Source organism: Penicillium odoratum (genome assembly GCF_028828045.1).
Source record: "Penicillium odoratum strain IBT 22623 chromosome Unknown utg000002l_segment0_segment0, whole genome shotgun sequence".
Classification (NCBI taxonomy): Eukaryota; Fungi; Ascomycota; class Eurotiomycetes; order Eurotiales; family Aspergillaceae; genus Penicillium; species Penicillium odoratum.
The window spans coordinates 219,558-237,141 of NW_026643144.1; the positions used below are offsets into that span (position 1 = coordinate 219,558).

Consider the following 17,584-nt stretch of genomic DNA (forward strand, 5'->3'; position numbering starts at 1 on the left):
GTCCGCTGTGGCTGAACTAGTGGTCTACTCGGTACCGAGTAAGGTGTGGCAAATTCAAGGGTTTCCCCCCCACTGCGAATCAATCGAATCACAATTTTCCATTTTCTAAAGTGGAGACTTTGATCATCATCATGATTCGATGGCGCAACATGGCGCAGATTGTACCCAAGATTTCTTCCATGACATCATCATCATACTGGGGATGTTTCAATCGTTCAAGGTACCATGCACTATGACATTATCTAGTGAACTGTTGTGGGCCCATATCATCAATGTGGTTTGTGTTGTCAAATCGCCGGCCGAGTACTCGGCGATTCAGCTAGATTGATCCACTTGCAGACAATATCAGTGGATTTGCCACGTATCGAATACCATCGCAAGAAAGGGAACAAAAATAGTTCACGTCATACAGTATCGGGATCGATGTTAATGATGTTATATATCGAAGGAATGCGAAACGAAGTGAACATTGATCCAGGTTTTTGTATGTATCGCCCGAACGATGGGATTGGGTGCAGATAAATCAGATTGTATGCTCTACACATGAGCATGTTTATAGAAAAAGTATACATTCTACCAATGTCTATATCTTCAGTCCGAACTCAAAGCCTGGTTTGAGCAAAGCAGAATGTCCTAGTTTCAAGTCTCTCACCTTCATATGTTGTACAGCCCTTCAGTATTCGTTGGTCGAAGAACCATACATAAACTCAGCTAAGGTGTTCATCACTCGGAGGATAGTAATATCCGTAGAGCACGCCCTCATCAAAGGAACTTCATCTGTCAATTCAATATGGATTCCAGATATATCAGTGGGTAGATCTATGGTTCCGTCAGAAGTTCGGTTAGCTCCAATTGGCCAAAAGGTCGACAACACATCGGACAGCTCCGGCCCTCTCGAAACCATGAGCCAGTGCACTCAGTATAAAACCAATGTGCACATGGTAATGTCATCATCTCATCATCTAATGCAAGAGAATCCATACATATACCACAAGTTGGAGCCTCTAATGTCCTGGGTGTCTGTCTCACTTACCGTCTGATGGGGGAGCAGATCCATATTCCACTTGGATCCCTTGTTCCGAGCCCGAGGACTGATTGTCAGCACTGGAGTGCTTTGTCCGGGGGTCGTGGGTGCAATAATACCACGGGTATCGCAGGCATGGCCATTCGCACAATCCCAACGACTCGCTGTCCTCCATAATAAATACTGTCTTCTCCTTTAATTAATCTTTGCCGTCGTAGAGTTTCTACACTTCTAGACAAAACATAGCGTCTAAATAAGAGGCTCATACAGCAGTGTATCTTGTATTTTTCCACGCTCGGTTCTTCCACGCTCTCGTCCGCGTCGCCAGAGTCGGTCGACCAGGCTTTCCATGATACTGCGACCCTGTCAGCCTTCAGGACTGGTAGAATATGGTTGATCCATTTTGGTGAATGTCGCGAGAGTAAGTCTGGATATTTGGAGAGTGGAATGTGTGGAAGATGGATGAGCTTCCAGAGCGCCATGAAAAAATGATATGGAAAATACCATAAGCTATAAGATTGAATTTCTACCGAGTCAAAGTTGCGGAGGAGATACCCGACCAACTTACCCTAAAAGAAGACTAGCTTCTCACGGACCTCCACATCGCTTCTACCTACCAATACAGAATCCCGTCTATTCTGCAGTGGATCCCTGAGGTGAGGAGTGAGGCTTAAATAAACGACCAATAAGAATGGCCATTTAGCCAATTCGCTTTCCGTTGCGGGGAGACTGATCTGCATTGCCAACTACATCTAAGTCTGGAGATGCGAAGGTTACCCTCGGAAGAGAACTGCGGCAAAGTTTCAAAGATTTCCAGTATGAGATGGCCACTAGGGTGTTACTGTCTAGGTAAAATTCCGAATCGAGGTCTATTTGTGCACTTCTAGTCCCACTAGTAGCTCACTTTTTCTTCTGAAAGTCCACCTTAATAGCCGATGAGAATTTATCATCTACCAGAACACGACATCCCACTACAGCCATACCAGCAGCACAAGCTAAACTGCGTTGAAACGATTCTTCAGAGCCAGCACCAGCAGTAAATTGAGGTGTGTGGTTAACCCCATCGGTGCGTATATAGAATCCTCCATGGAATCCAGGAACCTCGTAAGAAACGTTGCCTAAGTTATTCAAATGTTAATAAATGCATAATTGTCAAAAAATTGAACTCACCCATATCAGTAGATCCTCCACTCAACCCACCCTCCTGTCCCACCGCATCAGCGATAGTCTTATACCCCATAGCATTCATAGCTGAGGTATAGCTATCACGAATAGGTTTGTTGACCTTCATATCCGTGTGCGAAGGCGCCCACTTATACTCGACGCTACACCCAGTCGCAGTAGCGGCAGCATCAAAGCATTTCACCACGCGCTCGGTCAACGGGTCCAGAGTCTCCTTCGTCTCCGATCGAATATAATACTCGACGGTAGTAGATGCAGGAATAACATTAGGTCTCTCACCACCTCTCAAGACCACACCATGAATTTTCTGCGTGGGGAGGATCTGCTGCCGGAGCATGGAGATATTCACGTAGGCCGCGACAACAGCGTCCAGGGCATTGATTCCCTCCCAAGGTGCAGCAGATGCATGGGCCGGTTTACCCGTGTACGTAACCTCGACCGAGTTAATCGCAAGGTATTGACTTGAGTCTGACGCGGAGCTCAATAGGTCCGGTGCACCAGATAGGATAGGGTAAGGATGAACCATAAGACAGGCATCAACATCCTTGTACGCGCCCGCATCGATAAGGTTGACTTTGCCGCCACCGCCTTCTTCAGCTGGGGTACCTAGTAACCGGACCGAGAATCCAGTGGTGTCGGAGTAGAGGGCCTTCATTGCCTCGGTGGTAGCCAGAAAGGATGCAATCGAGCTTGTGGCAATCAGGTTGTGACCGCAAGCATGTCCCATACCAGGTAGGCCATCGTACTCTGCATTGAAGGCGACTACGCGACCAGCCTGGCCATGCGTGTAGCTCACTTCGAACGCAGTGTTGACGCCATATGCGTGGCGTTTTACTGTGTATCCATTCGCGAGGGCGTCGAAGAATGCACAAATGTTATCGTGGGCATCATGTTCTTCAAAGGCGAGTTCAGGATTGGACCAGATCTGTCAATATTAGATGCAGTGTCTAGTCCGTTGAATTCAATTCTGCTTACCTTTTGATTAATCTCGCTGAGCCGAGGCTCATACTTGTCCAGGACCTCACGGACCTTTTTGATGACACTTTGCTGACTCTGTACAGACTGCATTCTGATTCAAGCGATTTGACCAAATCACAAACTCCAATTGGCGGGAAATGGCCCCATTATTTATGAGCAGCTCTTCATTAGGCTGATAACCCGATACGACGCTATTGCCGATCGGCAATCAGTATGCCACCTCAACCCCGCAAGATAACAAGCTTGAACGAAACTAAGCCCGATAAGATTAGATGCGATCCCGCCATTCCGCTGTGTGACAAACGAAAATATTACTCTGCATCGGCCTCTCTCTGCGATTCACCAAATGCTGATGCCCTTGTCAATGAAGCAGCACGGGCCTGTATAGGTTTTGCATCGAGAAACATGCGCATCTCGACGATTTGTAGATTTTCCGCGGTCCCCTCCAAGTCGAGGATATTGAATTCGCAGGTTTTGATCGAAAACTGATCCGGGTCATCTTTGAAGATTGTCTCGGATGTGGCCTCGAACATGACTGTGCGTTTCATATGCGAATTATGAGGATCATGGCTTTCCGTATTCAGATTGAATGAATTCAGAGTAAGGTCCATGTCCCAGGCTACGTGGAGGTAGTGGTGAAAATAGGATAGGTATCGACTTTGGGATTCATAGTGCGTCGCCGGCTGCGCTGGTCTGGAAGGATTACTGCCGATTATGATGAAGGCATTAGATTTAAAAAACGAGCCGATGGGGTCTTGTGTTGGGTTGACTGATTCCACAGCTGGGAGGAAGCGGTTGAGAAATCGAAGACCCGGGGAGGCATTTTCCGTGATGGATTCGTAGGACCCGCGGTGGATGAAGACTGTTCCCTGCATGGTGCTAACACATGTGTAGAAAAGTAATTGGGGTTGCTTTTATGAATCGTACCTAATAAGTAGGAATCCTGTCCAATTTCGTCATAACATCGTAGTAAGGGATAACCCATGAAGTATAATATATCCGAAAATGAACTTTGATACTCGATTACAGTTTTCATAATTATACACATCCGAAAGAGCCATGGTAAATGGCTATATATCAACAGATGGGATTATACACGACAGGTAGTCAAAGACCCGAGTTGGGTCGATCGGTATGTGCACTTGCATTTGCAATATGCTGAATCTGCTATGTTTGCAGGTACTTTCGCGCCTCATTGGCAGCGTGAGGCTTTCGCGCGAATGCAGCGAAGCTGATGGGTGTCGCGTTGATCGCGACGAGCTTATTTCTCTCTGTATTCACAGAGTTCAAAAGTCATATAGGAATTTGGACGATTAAATAAAAGTCGGTAGATCAAGATGGTTTGGCACTGTCGCTGGACACTCTGGATCGCGTCGATGAACGCATCCGCTCGGACATTGGTAAACTTTCCATGGAGATGGTATTCCATGCGCGCATCCCGCGCGGTACACGATCAATAGGGGCCGCGTGCGTGACGTCAGTGGTGAGCTGACTCGGGTCCACGAATTGCGGAAACTCGTCCTGCTCTGCAGAAGTCGGTGTCGACCGTGAGGTCTGGACCAATGAGACAAGCTTTCCAAGGACACCAAACTCCAGTTTCAGTTTGATGCTGTACACCATGGGTTTCAAAGTGGTCTGCAGCGAGTAGAAGCCGATGTACTCCACCACCAGCAGGGCGACATCTAGGAGAATGATGACAAAGTTGATGGCTAGCAGCTCGTACATGATTCTAGTCCGGCGCTGATCCTTATCTGGCATGAGTTGGAGCAATTTGACGGTCTCAAAGATGTAGATTCCGGAGATGACAAACTCCTGGCAACAGAACCAGGCCAACTGCAAGCGCTCCATCACATTGTATCCCCTGATGTACGGTTCGGTCTGGATGTAGGCGGTGGAAAAGGTCAGGACGGTGGTGGGAATGAGGAGAATAACCGCGTCAACGATAATGAGCCAGAGCACAAAGCGCAAGACGGGTCGACTCTGCACAACCAGATGTAGTCGCGAATAGAGGACGACGGACTGTCCGGGCACCATGACATAGAACCCAATGGTTGACAGGGTCAAGGACAGCCAGAGCGGAGCCAGAGCGAAAAACTCCAGGATGTAGCCGATCGAGTGGGGGATGACACCAAGGGCGACGGACAGAAGCATGGTCCAGAAATATAGGCCGCGATAGGATTGAAAGGTGAGAAATATTAAAATGAACAATTCGATGGCATTGTACAGGGCGATTGAGGAAAAGACAATCATCAAGATGCGCACGGTGAGGCTGTGGCCGTGGTAGCCCCCGATGAGGCCATCGGGTAGCTCATCGAGTTCGTTGACCATGATGGCCTTGTCAAGGTAGCGTGAAGGTCGTGATTCCTTCCCTAAGGAAGTCCGATCGTATGCGTAACTTGTTGAAGAGAATCAATTTCACCGCCATGATCTTCCTAGGCGAACATCTCGATTGATAGGGCAGGAATAGGTTCGTGAAGGAGTGTTAACGACCGAGAAGTGGGTTCTCAATGCCGTTCCCAATAATGCGCAAATGCCGCTAAATGTAAATTTAGCTACCGAGAGCGGAGGAAGGGAGTGAGAAGAGAGAGGTTGGAAGGTGGGGAGAGGTTTAAGAGTAGGAGGTTGGGAAGTGTGAACTATCTTCCCCAGTTCCCCCCATATATATGCCGAGTGGCACCCGTTCGCCTCTGGATAAAACGGCGAAAAAAGAGGAGAAAAGATGGAGTAAAAAGTGGATGACCAGAATCCACTTTAGGTATGATTAGGTGATTCGGCCGCACGAGCCAGTTCGATCGAATTCTTCACCTTTACAGAGTATTCGCCTGAAGATGAGAAATCAAAACCCGTTAATTCCAGTGAATTCTCTTCATCCAGATTTTCTGGGGAAAAAGCCACTAATCTGCAACAGGAAGCTCGTCAAGGTTTGAACTCGGCTTTGGCCGGCTTTTTCCCGCCTCGGGTTTTTTTCGCCACTTCAAACCAGGGGACAAAGGATCTTGGAGATTCTTGGGGATTCTTGGACAGAGATTATTGCTTAGATATTCTCTTGGAAATTCTAATTGCCTATGCCCGCGATGTTTACTGCATACTGTACGGGGATTTCGGGGTTAACGTTAGATCTTCATTTAATTGGTGGGTGATGATCGTCATGGAGCAAGTGAACACCACAACGATCGGTCCTCGGCTATGGGATAGGCTTGGCTCGGAGCCGACGCAATGATGATGATGATGATGATCGCAAAAGCTCCCACCTGGTCATCACGCTAGTAATTGCCCTATAGTGTTGTGGATCGACCTATTACCAATATGACATTGGTATTGGTCGCTAGTTAATCGCATGGCTGCAGCAAGCCCGGGAAGAGCCGAAGAGCCGTTGGGTTCCAGGTTAGTCTCATATTTGATTGTATTCATGACTTGGTCTTCACACTATTTGAAGGAGACTTTCCTCGAGTTATCATTCACAGTTAGGGATCCACATCGTGGGTATAGACTAACAGACCCGCTGGTTCTGATGCAAAGTGGTAAAAGAATTCTTACCGAAACTCTCTACATTCATACCTGTAAACCGTGCAGATAGATATGGAATTCTTCCAAGTTTTCCGCCCGTGGACTGTTCCTGTTCCAGTCATTCACGATTAATACCGGTAGGCCCCATCCAGTTGAAGGGTCTCCCCACTAGGATGTAGGGTATCGACGCAAAATGCACGATAGACTCAATTCACGATTCTAGTCTAGAAGATGATCAAGAAATTGATACATCGCATCTGGCTGAAAATCCAGTAAACATACCCCGCTCTATCAATTCATCCCAAACTTCGGAACACACCATGATCTCCACACTTGATCGATTCTTCGCTTGTGCCTTTAGGATGTCAGCTAACAACTGTCCGAGACTTTACTCCCTGCGAACAATGTAATTGCCATCTTTGCCGAATCCATCGTCACCCGCCATCTCATAAGCGCGTTGACATGGTACATTCAATCATTCATATCTTTTTTAAATACACCTACAAGCCTACTTTAGACGAAGCATTCGAAGCCAACATACATGCCGAAGTGAACACAATGCTGACCCTTCGACACGGTCAGAGTCTACTATATCTCATGTGTGGATCAGGACATGACTCTAATCGCGGACTGTCAGCTTTTCACATCTTTCCCTGGGAATGCTTATCTAGTGTTTCCATGCCGGAAAGCCCAGATCCAGACTCAGCTCCTGAAAGAAGCACCAAGCTTTGGGTTAGTGGCTGTGGGTACGAAACAATTCTTTCTCAAGCACGTAGATGACAAGGTAAATCACATAATGGTTGATTGTGATCTGAACGTCATCGGGATTATAAATTGGCAGATGGCGAGAGTTTTCTTGCCATGGAAGCATTCGGACCGTCTTTGGTGACGGCAGATATGGCCAATATCTACAACGGCGGGTCGCTCCTGTCTGCCTATGACCATGCATTAGCTCGCTTTTTAGATGCCGGTACTGCTGACTTGGCCAATGTAAAGATTGAAGATAAGAACTAAGAAGATCCTTCTTTGGCCTGAACATCGACTTCTCTTGGGAGGAGACGTCGTTATTACTCCATGGAATTTAGGCTGCATTTGGAGTTAAGGAAACAGAGTTGAAGGCGTGGAAGTTGGAGACGCTGGAAAAGAATACTGACGATGCAAGCCTGCGATGTTTAATTAATAGATTCGGAACAGATGCCTAAGGTCAATCTTAGACGTTCTCAGAAGAACGCCAACGACCTTCCATTTCAGCTTTCTTTCTTAGTTATATGCCAATTCACGATCGACCCTAAAACCATTCTCTATCAAGTCTCAATAGAATTTGTGCTCAAATAAAATCATAGTATCAACACTCTCAGCCTTGAAAGACTCAAATAACGCCAAGAGCCCCATGCATGTGTTCACCCTCATTATCTACTTCTTCGCCAATGATCACCTATCTCTATGCGCCAAGATTGCAGGCCATACCAATTCCACCAATAAATCACACTATTCCCCCACCAAGCTTACTCTCTTCGGAATGTGCATTGGGGAGGGGTAAGCCCCAAATCAACGACCATCGTTGGAGCGGTGAAATAAGCACTTGGTATTACCTAGCCTGTCCCACCTGGACATTCCGCAATCATTCCCAATATACATAATAAAAAGCCCCAGCTGCCTGACAGTTCTGGTGCTCATCACTACGTCTCCTGACCTACCTAAGCCCAACATAGGTGCATACATAACCCAGATTCACAAATCGCTTTTCGAAATGGTGGAGCAGGAGGCTTACGATTTCATTATTGTCGGAGGTAATTCCACCAATACACCCAGGTAATACTAGCCCCTAGTTGACATTCTGTAGCTGGCCCTGCAGGATGTGCGCTCGCAGCATCACTCAGCAAGTCCGCCGCCAAACCCCGCGTACTCCTGCTAGAAGCGGGCGGGAAAAACGACGACTATTCCCAACGCGTAGATGGTAAGCGCTGGACAACCTTTCTGAACGAGAAAATGAACTGGGGATATAAAACAACCCCTCAAGCTGCATGCGACGAGCGGATTATTGATTACTCTCGCGGGAAGGGACTGGGGGGAGGATCTGCGATTAACTTTGGTGTTTACACTTTTGGCGCGAAAGACGATTATGATACTTGGGCTGAGGATGTTGGCGATGAGACATTTGGTTGGGAAGCAATGAAGAAGCGGTTTAAAGATCTTGAATTGTTTGATGGGTCTATTGATCTTCCTGAGAACCAGAAGTATGCACAGCCCAGGGGGAAAGATCATGGAGATCGAGGTGGTTTGTTGATTGGATATGCAAAGGAATGGGAACAGGATTTGCCTCTTATTTTGGATGCGCTGGAGGATGCTGGGTTGGAGCGAAATCTGGATCATAATTCTGGGAATCCTCTTGGTATGAGTTTGATGATCAACTCCGCTGGCAAAGGACGCAGAACAACTGGAGTTGATCTGTTGAGTGGTGCGTCTGATGACTTGGTCATTATCACGGATTCCCCGGTACAGCGAATTGTCTTGCAAGATAAAAAGGCAGTTGGTGTTGAGACCCAAGGCAAGAAGTGTAAGTACTACCGACCAAACATCTATCTATAGAAACTGACATACCGCAGATTTCGCCAGCAAGGAAGTTATCTTATCAACTGGATCACTCGATACGCCTAAAATCTTGATGCATTCAGGAATTGGTCCAGCCGCCGAGTTGGACAAGTTCGACATCCCGGTGATCCAAGACCTACCCGCCATCGGCCAGGGTCTCAAAGACCACTTCTTTGTGCCGTTAATTCTCACGCGAAACCCCGAGACATGCGACCGTAACAAATTCTATGGCTCGGAGCCCGCCATGGATGCCGCACTAGCCCAATGGGAGAAAGACCGCACAGGGCCCTGGACCCGATACGGTTGTCAGATCGCATGTGGATGGTTCAAATCCGACAAGGTAACCTCCTTGAAAGAGTTCAAGGACCTTCCAGCTTCGGTCCAGGAATTTATGAATAAGGATACAATCCCACACTGGGAGCTTATCAGCGGGTTTCCGGTTCACTATACAATCCCTCAGCTATTTCAGGACTACGATTACATCTGCCTGATCGCTTTACTGATGAACGAGCAGTCTACCGGGGAGGTACGACTGCAGTCGGCGAAACCAGATGATCCCCTTCTTTTCGATCCCAAGGTTTTGGAGCACCCATTCGATCAGCGTGCAGTCATCGAGATCTACAAACACCTCCGGGAGGTAACACGACACCCATCTTTTTCAAAGGATACGGTATCCACGTTGGTCGCGCCAGAATCTGACAACGACGAAGACATTCTTAAATTCTGGAAGGCCAATGTGGCATCCGCCTGGCACATGACTGGAACGGCGAAGATGGGCAAAGAAGGGGACATCCATGCGGCGGTCGATCATCGGTTCCGGGTATTTGGGGTTGACAATCTTCGCGTTGCGGATATGAGCGTTGTGCCCGTGTTGACGAATAATCATACACAGGCGACGGCGTATGTGACAGGAGCTACATGTGCTGATATTTTGATCCAGGAGTATGGATTGAATCAGTGATAGAAGTATCTCGGCCTGGAATAGACAATCATGATCCTTTCAGTCTACTTAAATCAAGGTCTTCATCTGATCACGGTACGAAATCAATTAACGAGAAATAGAGAGTATTCATGTTGAACTGACTCTTGTAGCTCTTCAGGCCAAAGTGCAGAATTGTACTCCACGGACAGACATATCTGCGCGCGTCGGATCGAAAAAGCATAGAGAAGCCCCAAAGGCAAAAAAATCGAAAACAAAACACCGCCGAGCCGCAAAGTGAAATCGATCAGATAAAAAAAGTCACGTATCGCGCCACACACCGTTACTGAAAAGCTAAGATAAAATGAAATGACAATGGAAGATCAGAAAGCGCGAAAAACGAAACGGGATATCGAACGATTGCGTAGGCTAGAAGCCTGCAAATGCAGAAGAAAACATAAGTAGACTTAAGCCAAGGGGAGGCCATGCTGGTGCTGGCCTTCTTGCTTGGTGACAAGGTCGGGGTCGGTAGTGTTCTCATCGACGCGGGGGCGTTTGTTATGTTGGAAGTTGTTTGCCATGAAGTTAGCTTCTTCGGGGTGCTTACGCATACCCAGACCGGCGACGGCAATGCGGTTTAGCGAGTTCATGTCGTCATTGACAGAGCCGGGGTGCTGAGCCTGCTGGGCACCAGAGGTGGCGACGTTGCTGCCACCGGGAAGACCGAGACCAAGATCATGGCGGGGGTTCTGGTTCAGATCAATGTTGGCGGGCTGTTCAGGGACCTCAACCTGCGCCTCCATAAGACGAGACTGAAGGCTGATGATGTATTCGCGAAGAGCAAAGACCTCATTGTTGAGCTTGGCCAAGTGTTCTTTGTAGCCATCAACATTCTTGACCTCATCCTCCAGCTTACGGATATAAGTCTCCTTGCGCTGGCGGAATGCACGCTAAATTATGTTAGTGGGAACAAGTCCTAAGACTGGAGTAAAGGAAGCTTACTTGGGCAGCGCGGTTCTGGGCAGCACGCTTGGAGGTGGAGAGTTCACGCTTGCCGTAAGTCTTGGGGCTGTCACTCTCAGGCGAACCCTGCTGGGGTTGGGTGGGGGTTTGCGGGGGAGCCGCACCCATCATGGCCGCACCAGAGATGGCGGGATCAATGTTAGCTTGGTCGCGAGGGCTGGCAGTGCTAGGTGCCATGTGCTGCTGTGGGCTGGGACCACCCGGGTGACGAGGACCAGGGAGGTGGTGCTGAGCAGCAAGCAGCTGGTCATGGAGCACTGCATTAATATCAGTTAGCCTTTGTACTACTCATAGACCACCTTGCCACAGGACACAGTAGGTTCCGCAAAGAGTCAGCACCAGGTGGGCCGCCAGCGAGCTGACAAAAACCACATAGCCCTAACACGATACCAGAACCGGTCTCAACCACAACAGTGACATACCCTGGTCCGCATGGTCCTATGAACATTGTTAGTAACCAATCACACCATAATCATGATATGCGCCCGGAAGGTCGCGGCAAGACAAGTAGCGCACTGCGACGCGTCGGAATACCAGTCGCAGGTTTTTGACCAAGATATCCCATTTGATGCACTGGTTCATAGTACCTTGGCGCGGGAAGATGATCTGATGACAAACGCGTCAAGGATGGGTTGCTTACCTGAGCAGTAGATTGCATACTGGGATGCGGTGCTGGAGCCAACGCAGGTTGCATCGAAAGGGATGAAATGGGCATTCAGTAAATAAGATTTGGAAAGATTCTTTTCAGCACTAAAATTATTCCCAATACCCTCAAGAAAGTGATTCTTGGTGGTTTTGAACAGGTGAAGCTGAATGAGGTAAGCAGTTGAAGATGCTGTAAGCAGAAGGAGGGAATTCTGAGTCAGGCAGTTTGCGTGCGGTAAGCGAATGCTTCTCATTCTGCCGGTTCCGGTTCCGTAACGCTAATATCGAAGCTTTTCAACTATTTTGCCTTTTCTATGTACAACAAAACGAAAGGAAAAAGCTTAATATTCTAGATAGAAATGCAGTAAGCTTTTGAATTTGATTGGGCAATCATATTCAATCTACGGAATTCTTCGAATTAATTTGGATTTTTCGTGGGGGGTTTTGACAACTAGTTGCTATCACGTGAATCACGCTAGGTGAGTCTTTGTTCCGTTCCGATGAATGATGACTCAACATCCATTGATATTACGTCATATATATCTAGCCTTACACATCAGGCACCAAGGGCGTTCACATGGCTCTCCACTTCGTACTGCCGATCTACATAAGCTGACTTCCCATATCAGCTTACCGAGTTCCAGTTCCTGCTTACTGTCATCTCTGCACATATGTGGGGTATCTCAGGGCTGTGCCCGTTACTGTTTTAAGTATCTAGCCAATGGGATAAGACACTCATCTGCGGACATAGACGATAACTGTGATCTTATACAGTACTGTAATAGTAACAACTCATTATTACTATAACAAGGATGGATAAATACTATTGGCGGTGGATATTATACAGTGTGGAATAAAAGTAGTGCAGAACCGCTGTGAAACGTTCTCAAAAAAAGAAAGACCTCACTTAGACATGATGGCAGACATCCACTTCTGTTCGTCCGTTCTGCGTCAAGTCAGTATGTGCACTTAATTAGGACTAAATAGTAACTTACCGATCAAAATGGAGCAGCATCCCCAATACAGGGATCAACTGCTTTTGGTAGGTCTTGTCCTTTTGCTCTAGGAACTGGAGCAAGACGTTCTTCAAATACATGTAATCGATTGACTGGGTATTCGGTCCAACAGCGGGCGTCTCGCTCCGACGACTAGACACACTGCGGTCCTGACCGGATGGTGAGGCGACGCCACGTCTTGAACCAGAATCAATCGATGACCGAGAGGACTGGCGACCGGACTCCAGTCCACGGAGACGCACATCTTCACCCAGAGTCTTGTGTGATTTGCGCAGCTTCTCAAGTCGGTTGTTCGTTTCTTCAACAGAACGGCGGAGCTCGGCTTTATCCTTCTCCAGACTACGGACTTGTTTCTCACTTTCATCCAGTGCTTCTCGCAGACCGGCCATGGCCTGCTTGACTTCCTCGACCTCTTGGGTAGACCGCTCTGAGAGAAGCTCTAATTCGTCACGACGACGACGCCAGTCCTTTTGAGAGTGCTCAAGTTCCTCCTTGTCTTGTTCGGCAGTGCGCAGAGCCCGTTCGGCGTCTCGCACCTTGGCTTTCAACTCTTCCATCTCCCGTGCGCGGCGGCGGCCCTGGGTACTGGCCTCGTCTTCGGCACGGTCTCTTTCTTCGATAGCGGCCTCCATGCGTTCCTTGAAGTCTCGGACCTTGGCCTCAGAGCGACTCTCAATATCATTGAGGAGACGGCGCATCGTCTCGCCTTCGCGGGTACGTTCGCTCAGGAGGCGGTGTGCTTCCCCAAGCTCTTCTTCCAGGCTTTCGCATTTTTCGCGAGCTTCCTTCATCTGCATAGCCATCTCGGCGGTCTGGTCACGCATATTATTCATCAAACTCTGTGCACTGGTGTGCTGTGCGGTTTTTAGGCTAATCTCTTCTCGGAGACCTGCAAGATCTTTGTTGAGTTGAGAGATTTGTTCATCCATTTCACGCATCTTGGTGCGAGCACTCTTCAGGTTGTTTTGAGACTTGGTGAGATCTCCCATATTTTTATCCTTGGCGTTAATGGCGTCCTGTCTTCTTGATTCCGAAGATCGGAGATCCGATTGAGCGACGTTAAGACTCTCCTCGGCTTTGAGACGACCATCAGTCTCTTGGCGAACCTTCTTGTTCAAGGTGTTTACTTCTGCGTCCCGTTCTGTGATTTTGGTCTTGGCGATCTTCAATTCCGCGCGCAGATCCTCATGCTTGGACTCGAGGGCTCTAAGCTCTTTGTCTTTGCTGGTGAGGGTTTCCTTCAAAGTCTTCAGTTCTGAAGATTCAGCCCTAAGGTTACGTAGCTCTGGTTGAACTTTTTGAAGGGTTTCGCGCAGGTCGGTCAAGTCTTTGAACCGAGTGGCAGCCAGCTGCTGAGCGGCCGAAAGATCTGTCTCTAAGGTGGCAGCTCGGACCTTGAGACCCTCAAACTCCTCTTTAAGAGATGTGTGCATCTTCTCCGAGTCAGCGGAAGTCGAGGCGCTGCTTGTACGCAGCTCAATCAGCTCCTTTTCCAGCTTGCTGATAGTCTCTTCCAGCGCAGACTTCTGAGCATTAAGCTCCTTGATCTTATCCTTAGCCTCGACATGTTCCTGTCCAACATTGACGATATCATCACGCAAAGACTCGATCTCCTCCTTGAGGTCTTCCTCCCCCTTGAGCTTGGCACTAAGGCGGTCGATAGCGTTCTCTTTGTCAGAGAGTTGCTGAGTGAGAGACTCAATCTTCTGCTTCAACTCTTCCATTTCCGCAATGGATGCGGAGGGTGCAGCTGACGCGGCTGGAGGCTGCTCAGGAGTAGTCTCGGCCGGCTTGGACGGCTCCTCAGCCGCCTTTCCACCCTTCTTCTTTTTCTTGTTCTTCTTCTTGCCTGCAGCTCCACCAGCAGATGGTGCTGCGACCGGTTGTGAATCTTCTTCAGGGGCAGCTGTGCTAGGCTCAACGGGCTTCTCGGTGGGAGCGAGGCTCTTGCGGATCTCCTCAAAATCAGCGGTCTTCCCAGCACTAACCTTCTCCTTGGAGGACTTCCAGGCTTCGTTGTCCTGAAGGTTGGTGTCCAAGAAGTCGATGATATTTTGGAGCTGAGCGTTGCTTTCGGACTTCCTGGTGATATCCTCCTTGAGGGCTGACACGGTGCTTTCGGTTTCCTTAAGCTGTGACTTGACTGCATCGACTACACCCTGCAGAACACCGAGGCGCTTCTCACTGGTCTCCTTTGCTTTCTTGGCCTCCTCCAGCTGTGAAACCAGCTCTGAGTTATCCTCGGTCTTCCCTGCCTTGTCGGCCTCGGATGCTTGAGCTTGAAGCTTCTCAATCTCATTACCTTTGTCCTTCACTTCTGTCTTCAGCTTCTCGACCTCGGCCTTGGTACTCTCGAGAGAAGACTCGACAGTCGCAAGTTTCGCTTTGAGTTCATCGACATCGCTCTGCTTCGAGGTCTTCAGGCCTTCAATCTTCGCATTCAGCTTGTCCTTGGTGTCTCGCAGCTCCACCAGTTCCCGGGTGGCCAATTCCAAGTTCTGCACCATACCCTCGGTAGATTCCCTGGTCACAGAAAGATCGGTCTTGAGCTGCTCGACTTCGGACTTGAGGCTATCGACTTCTTCTTGCTTCTCTTTCAATTCGCCTTCCAGCCGAGGAACCTCGTTGTCGTATGAGAAAAACTCCTCGCTCGTTTCCTGCTTTTCGTCGGACTTCTTTTCTGCGGATGCAGTTTCCTTGACCTTCTCCTTAAGGCCGGCCACTTCATCCCATGCTTCCTTCGTGGACTTTTCAGCCTCGTTCATTTTCTTTTTGTAGTCGTCCCGTTCGATTGCAACCCGCTTCATTTCCTCCATCACCATATCGGTCTTTAGTGACATCTGATTGAGGTACTCGGTCAGAGCCTTGGGCTCGCCAATCGAGGTAAGAGGGGTATTCTCGCGCAGCGCAGCTTCGAAGGGTTCGATCGAGAGGACGCGCGAGTGCGCCACGCGGTAGGCTTTGAGAAGTTCTGACAAAATACAAGGTCAGTTCGAGATTCATTTGATAGAACAGACATATCGTCCCATACCATGGTATCGTGATTCCAACTTGTCTAACCGGCGCAGCTTGGCCTTGACCTCTATTGGCAACTCCGCTGGGCCGGACTTACTGGTCTCCTCAGTGGCGGGTGTAGCAGACTCCTTCTCTGTATCAGTGGTCTTCTCTGTCGCATCAGTTGAGGAATGGGCGGTCTGGCTCTCTGTCTCCTCCGTCCGGTCACCCGCCAAGCTGCCCACTTCGGAGACCGGGTCAGGTGTCTCTACACGAGGCGTGCCCGACCGACTGGACTCATCATCGCCGATCGTGAATTCTGCCTCGAACTCTTTTGGGTCAGGGCCTCGGACTGGGGTCCCAGTGTTGCGTCGCGGGCGGGACCGTTGCCCCGGGGGAGGATTGGCCGGGCGGCGTGCGGAGTTAGAGCGAGAGAGATTATCCTGTGCGGATTTTTGGCGCGCTTGTTCCTCTGCTATGCGCGAGTCGATAGCGTCGCGGAGGCGCTAGAAAGGTAGTTAGTATGGTTGGCTGGTTGTGTGGGCTGCAGTGGGTGCGATCCGGGGAAGGGAAGTCACCTGAAACATCACCGCGACGGGTCTCTGGACCAATACCACCAAGTTTATAAGATCACAAAGAAAGAAAAGTAGGTTGATGCAGAGGAGTAGCAGGAGAGAAAGCGGCGTGGGGAGCATGGGGTCAATGAACATGAAACCGGAAGCATAATCGGGATCGGAGTTGGCCAAGACATAGCTCGGGCCAAACACGTATGCCATGACATATTAATAGATAGAACCCACTACATGTGTAAGCACCAGACTGATTTCAATATAATTTTAACCTTCTATTCTACTTATATCCTGTTCCTATTATATAAGAAACTTGAAAGGGAAGCACCCCCAAATGAGGACTAAATATAAATATGTATCAAGATTGATTGATAAAAAAAAACATTGAAGGGAATTGCTCCACTCAAACCTGATCAGGAATACAATATCTATGGTTCGAACTAAGGTACACTAGATCATTTTATTTATAGTCTACCCAGATACCCCGGTAGCCTACTTTATGCATATCTATCTTTATAGCTACTCCAGTGCCTACTCGAGTACTCTTTTAGCTGACTTTTTGGCTACGGGATTCTAGTTGTATGTATCATATGTGTAAAAATTCATAGCGAATAATGAAAGGCTCATATTGTAAGGAGGCACTTTATTATATCCAAGGATTCAGATTGTCGTAGGCTACATTTTTGTTCGAAAAAGCAGGTATGAATAATATGTGGCACGAACTGAGTACAACTCTTAAGGTAAGAATATGGGACTACTAAGTACATATTGTAGTGGGAAGACTCGGTCCCTCTTTTCAATGTGTAGTATTTGTTAAATATGATACCTGCTCAGAATGACCATGTCTCCTTAATCAGTTGGCTAGTATGCGGGCAGGCTATTATATTAGAATCCCCCAATTAGCTTCACAGAAGGGTCGCTCATGTACATAATACGTAGTTTTATGTACCTAGTTTGAGTGATAGTAGTTGAGTATAGATTTTTTTTTTTTCCGAAAATGATCTCTGCAAGTTATGAAACGTCGAGAGCCAATTTGATGTTTAATTTCATTGGATTATACCTGCTAGCATTTAAAGTGATGTAGCGTAGCGATTTAAATATATTTGGTCTCGGGTACATACTGTTAGGTATTGTA

General features: G+C 48.2%; 6 protein-coding genes across 6 annotated transcripts; 1 reads left to right on the plus strand and 5 right to left on the minus strand.

Annotated features, from left to right (window-relative positions):
• Window positions 1-1,924: 1,924 nt before the first annotated feature.
• On the minus strand, window positions 1,925-3,274 carry N7520_002130 (M20 family metallopeptidase; the record flags this gene model as incomplete). Its single annotated transcript, XM_057136065.1, has 3 exons — window positions 1,925-2,142; window positions 2,195-3,131; window positions 3,182-3,274. 3 exons carry the CDS (start codon window positions 3,272-3,274, stop codon window positions 1,925-1,927), a joined length of 1,248 nt encoding a protein of 415 aa, XP_056998751.1.
• A 221-nt stretch (window positions 3,275-3,495) lies between these two features.
• On the minus strand, window positions 3,496-4,059 carry N7520_002131 (uncharacterized protein; the record flags this gene model as incomplete). The annotated part of the gene is made up of 1 exon (XM_057136066.1): window positions 3,496-4,059. The coding sequence occupies one exon, from the start codon at window positions 4,057-4,059 to the stop codon at window positions 3,496-3,498; it is 564 nt and encodes a 187-aa protein (XP_056998752.1).
• Window positions 4,060-4,516: 457 nt separating this feature from the next.
• Window positions 4,517-5,512, minus strand: N7520_002132 (uncharacterized protein; the record flags this gene model as incomplete). Its single annotated transcript, XM_057136067.1, has 1 exon — window positions 4,517-5,512. One exon carries the CDS (start codon window positions 5,510-5,512, stop codon window positions 4,517-4,519), a length of 996 nt encoding a protein of 331 aa, XP_056998753.1.
• Window positions 5,513-8,441: 2,929 nt separating this feature from the next.
• N7520_002133 (GMC family oxidoreductase) lies at window positions 8,442-10,244 on the plus strand (the record flags this gene model as incomplete). Its single annotated transcript, XM_057136068.1, has 3 exons — window positions 8,442-8,481; window positions 8,535-9,248; window positions 9,298-10,244. 3 exons carry the CDS (start codon window positions 8,442-8,444, stop codon window positions 10,242-10,244), a joined length of 1,701 nt encoding a protein of 566 aa, XP_056998754.1.
• Window positions 10,245-10,669: 425 nt separating this feature from the next.
• On the minus strand, window positions 10,670-11,883 carry N7520_002134 (uncharacterized protein; the record flags this gene model as incomplete). The annotated part of the gene is made up of 4 exons (XM_057136069.1): window positions 10,670-11,152; window positions 11,205-11,482; window positions 11,648-11,663; window positions 11,866-11,883. 4 exons carry the CDS (start codon window positions 11,881-11,883, stop codon window positions 10,670-10,672), a joined length of 795 nt encoding a protein of 264 aa, XP_056998755.1.
• An 890-nt stretch (window positions 11,884-12,773) lies between these two features.
• Window positions 12,774-16,656, minus strand: N7520_002135 (putative vesicle-mediated transport protein (Imh1); the record flags this gene model as incomplete). Its single annotated transcript, XM_057136070.1, has 4 exons — window positions 12,774-12,816; window positions 12,866-15,857; window positions 15,918-16,386; window positions 16,495-16,656. 4 exons carry the CDS (start codon window positions 16,654-16,656, stop codon window positions 12,774-12,776), a joined length of 3,666 nt encoding a protein of 1,221 aa, XP_056998756.1.
• Window positions 16,657-17,584: the final 928 nt, after the last annotated feature.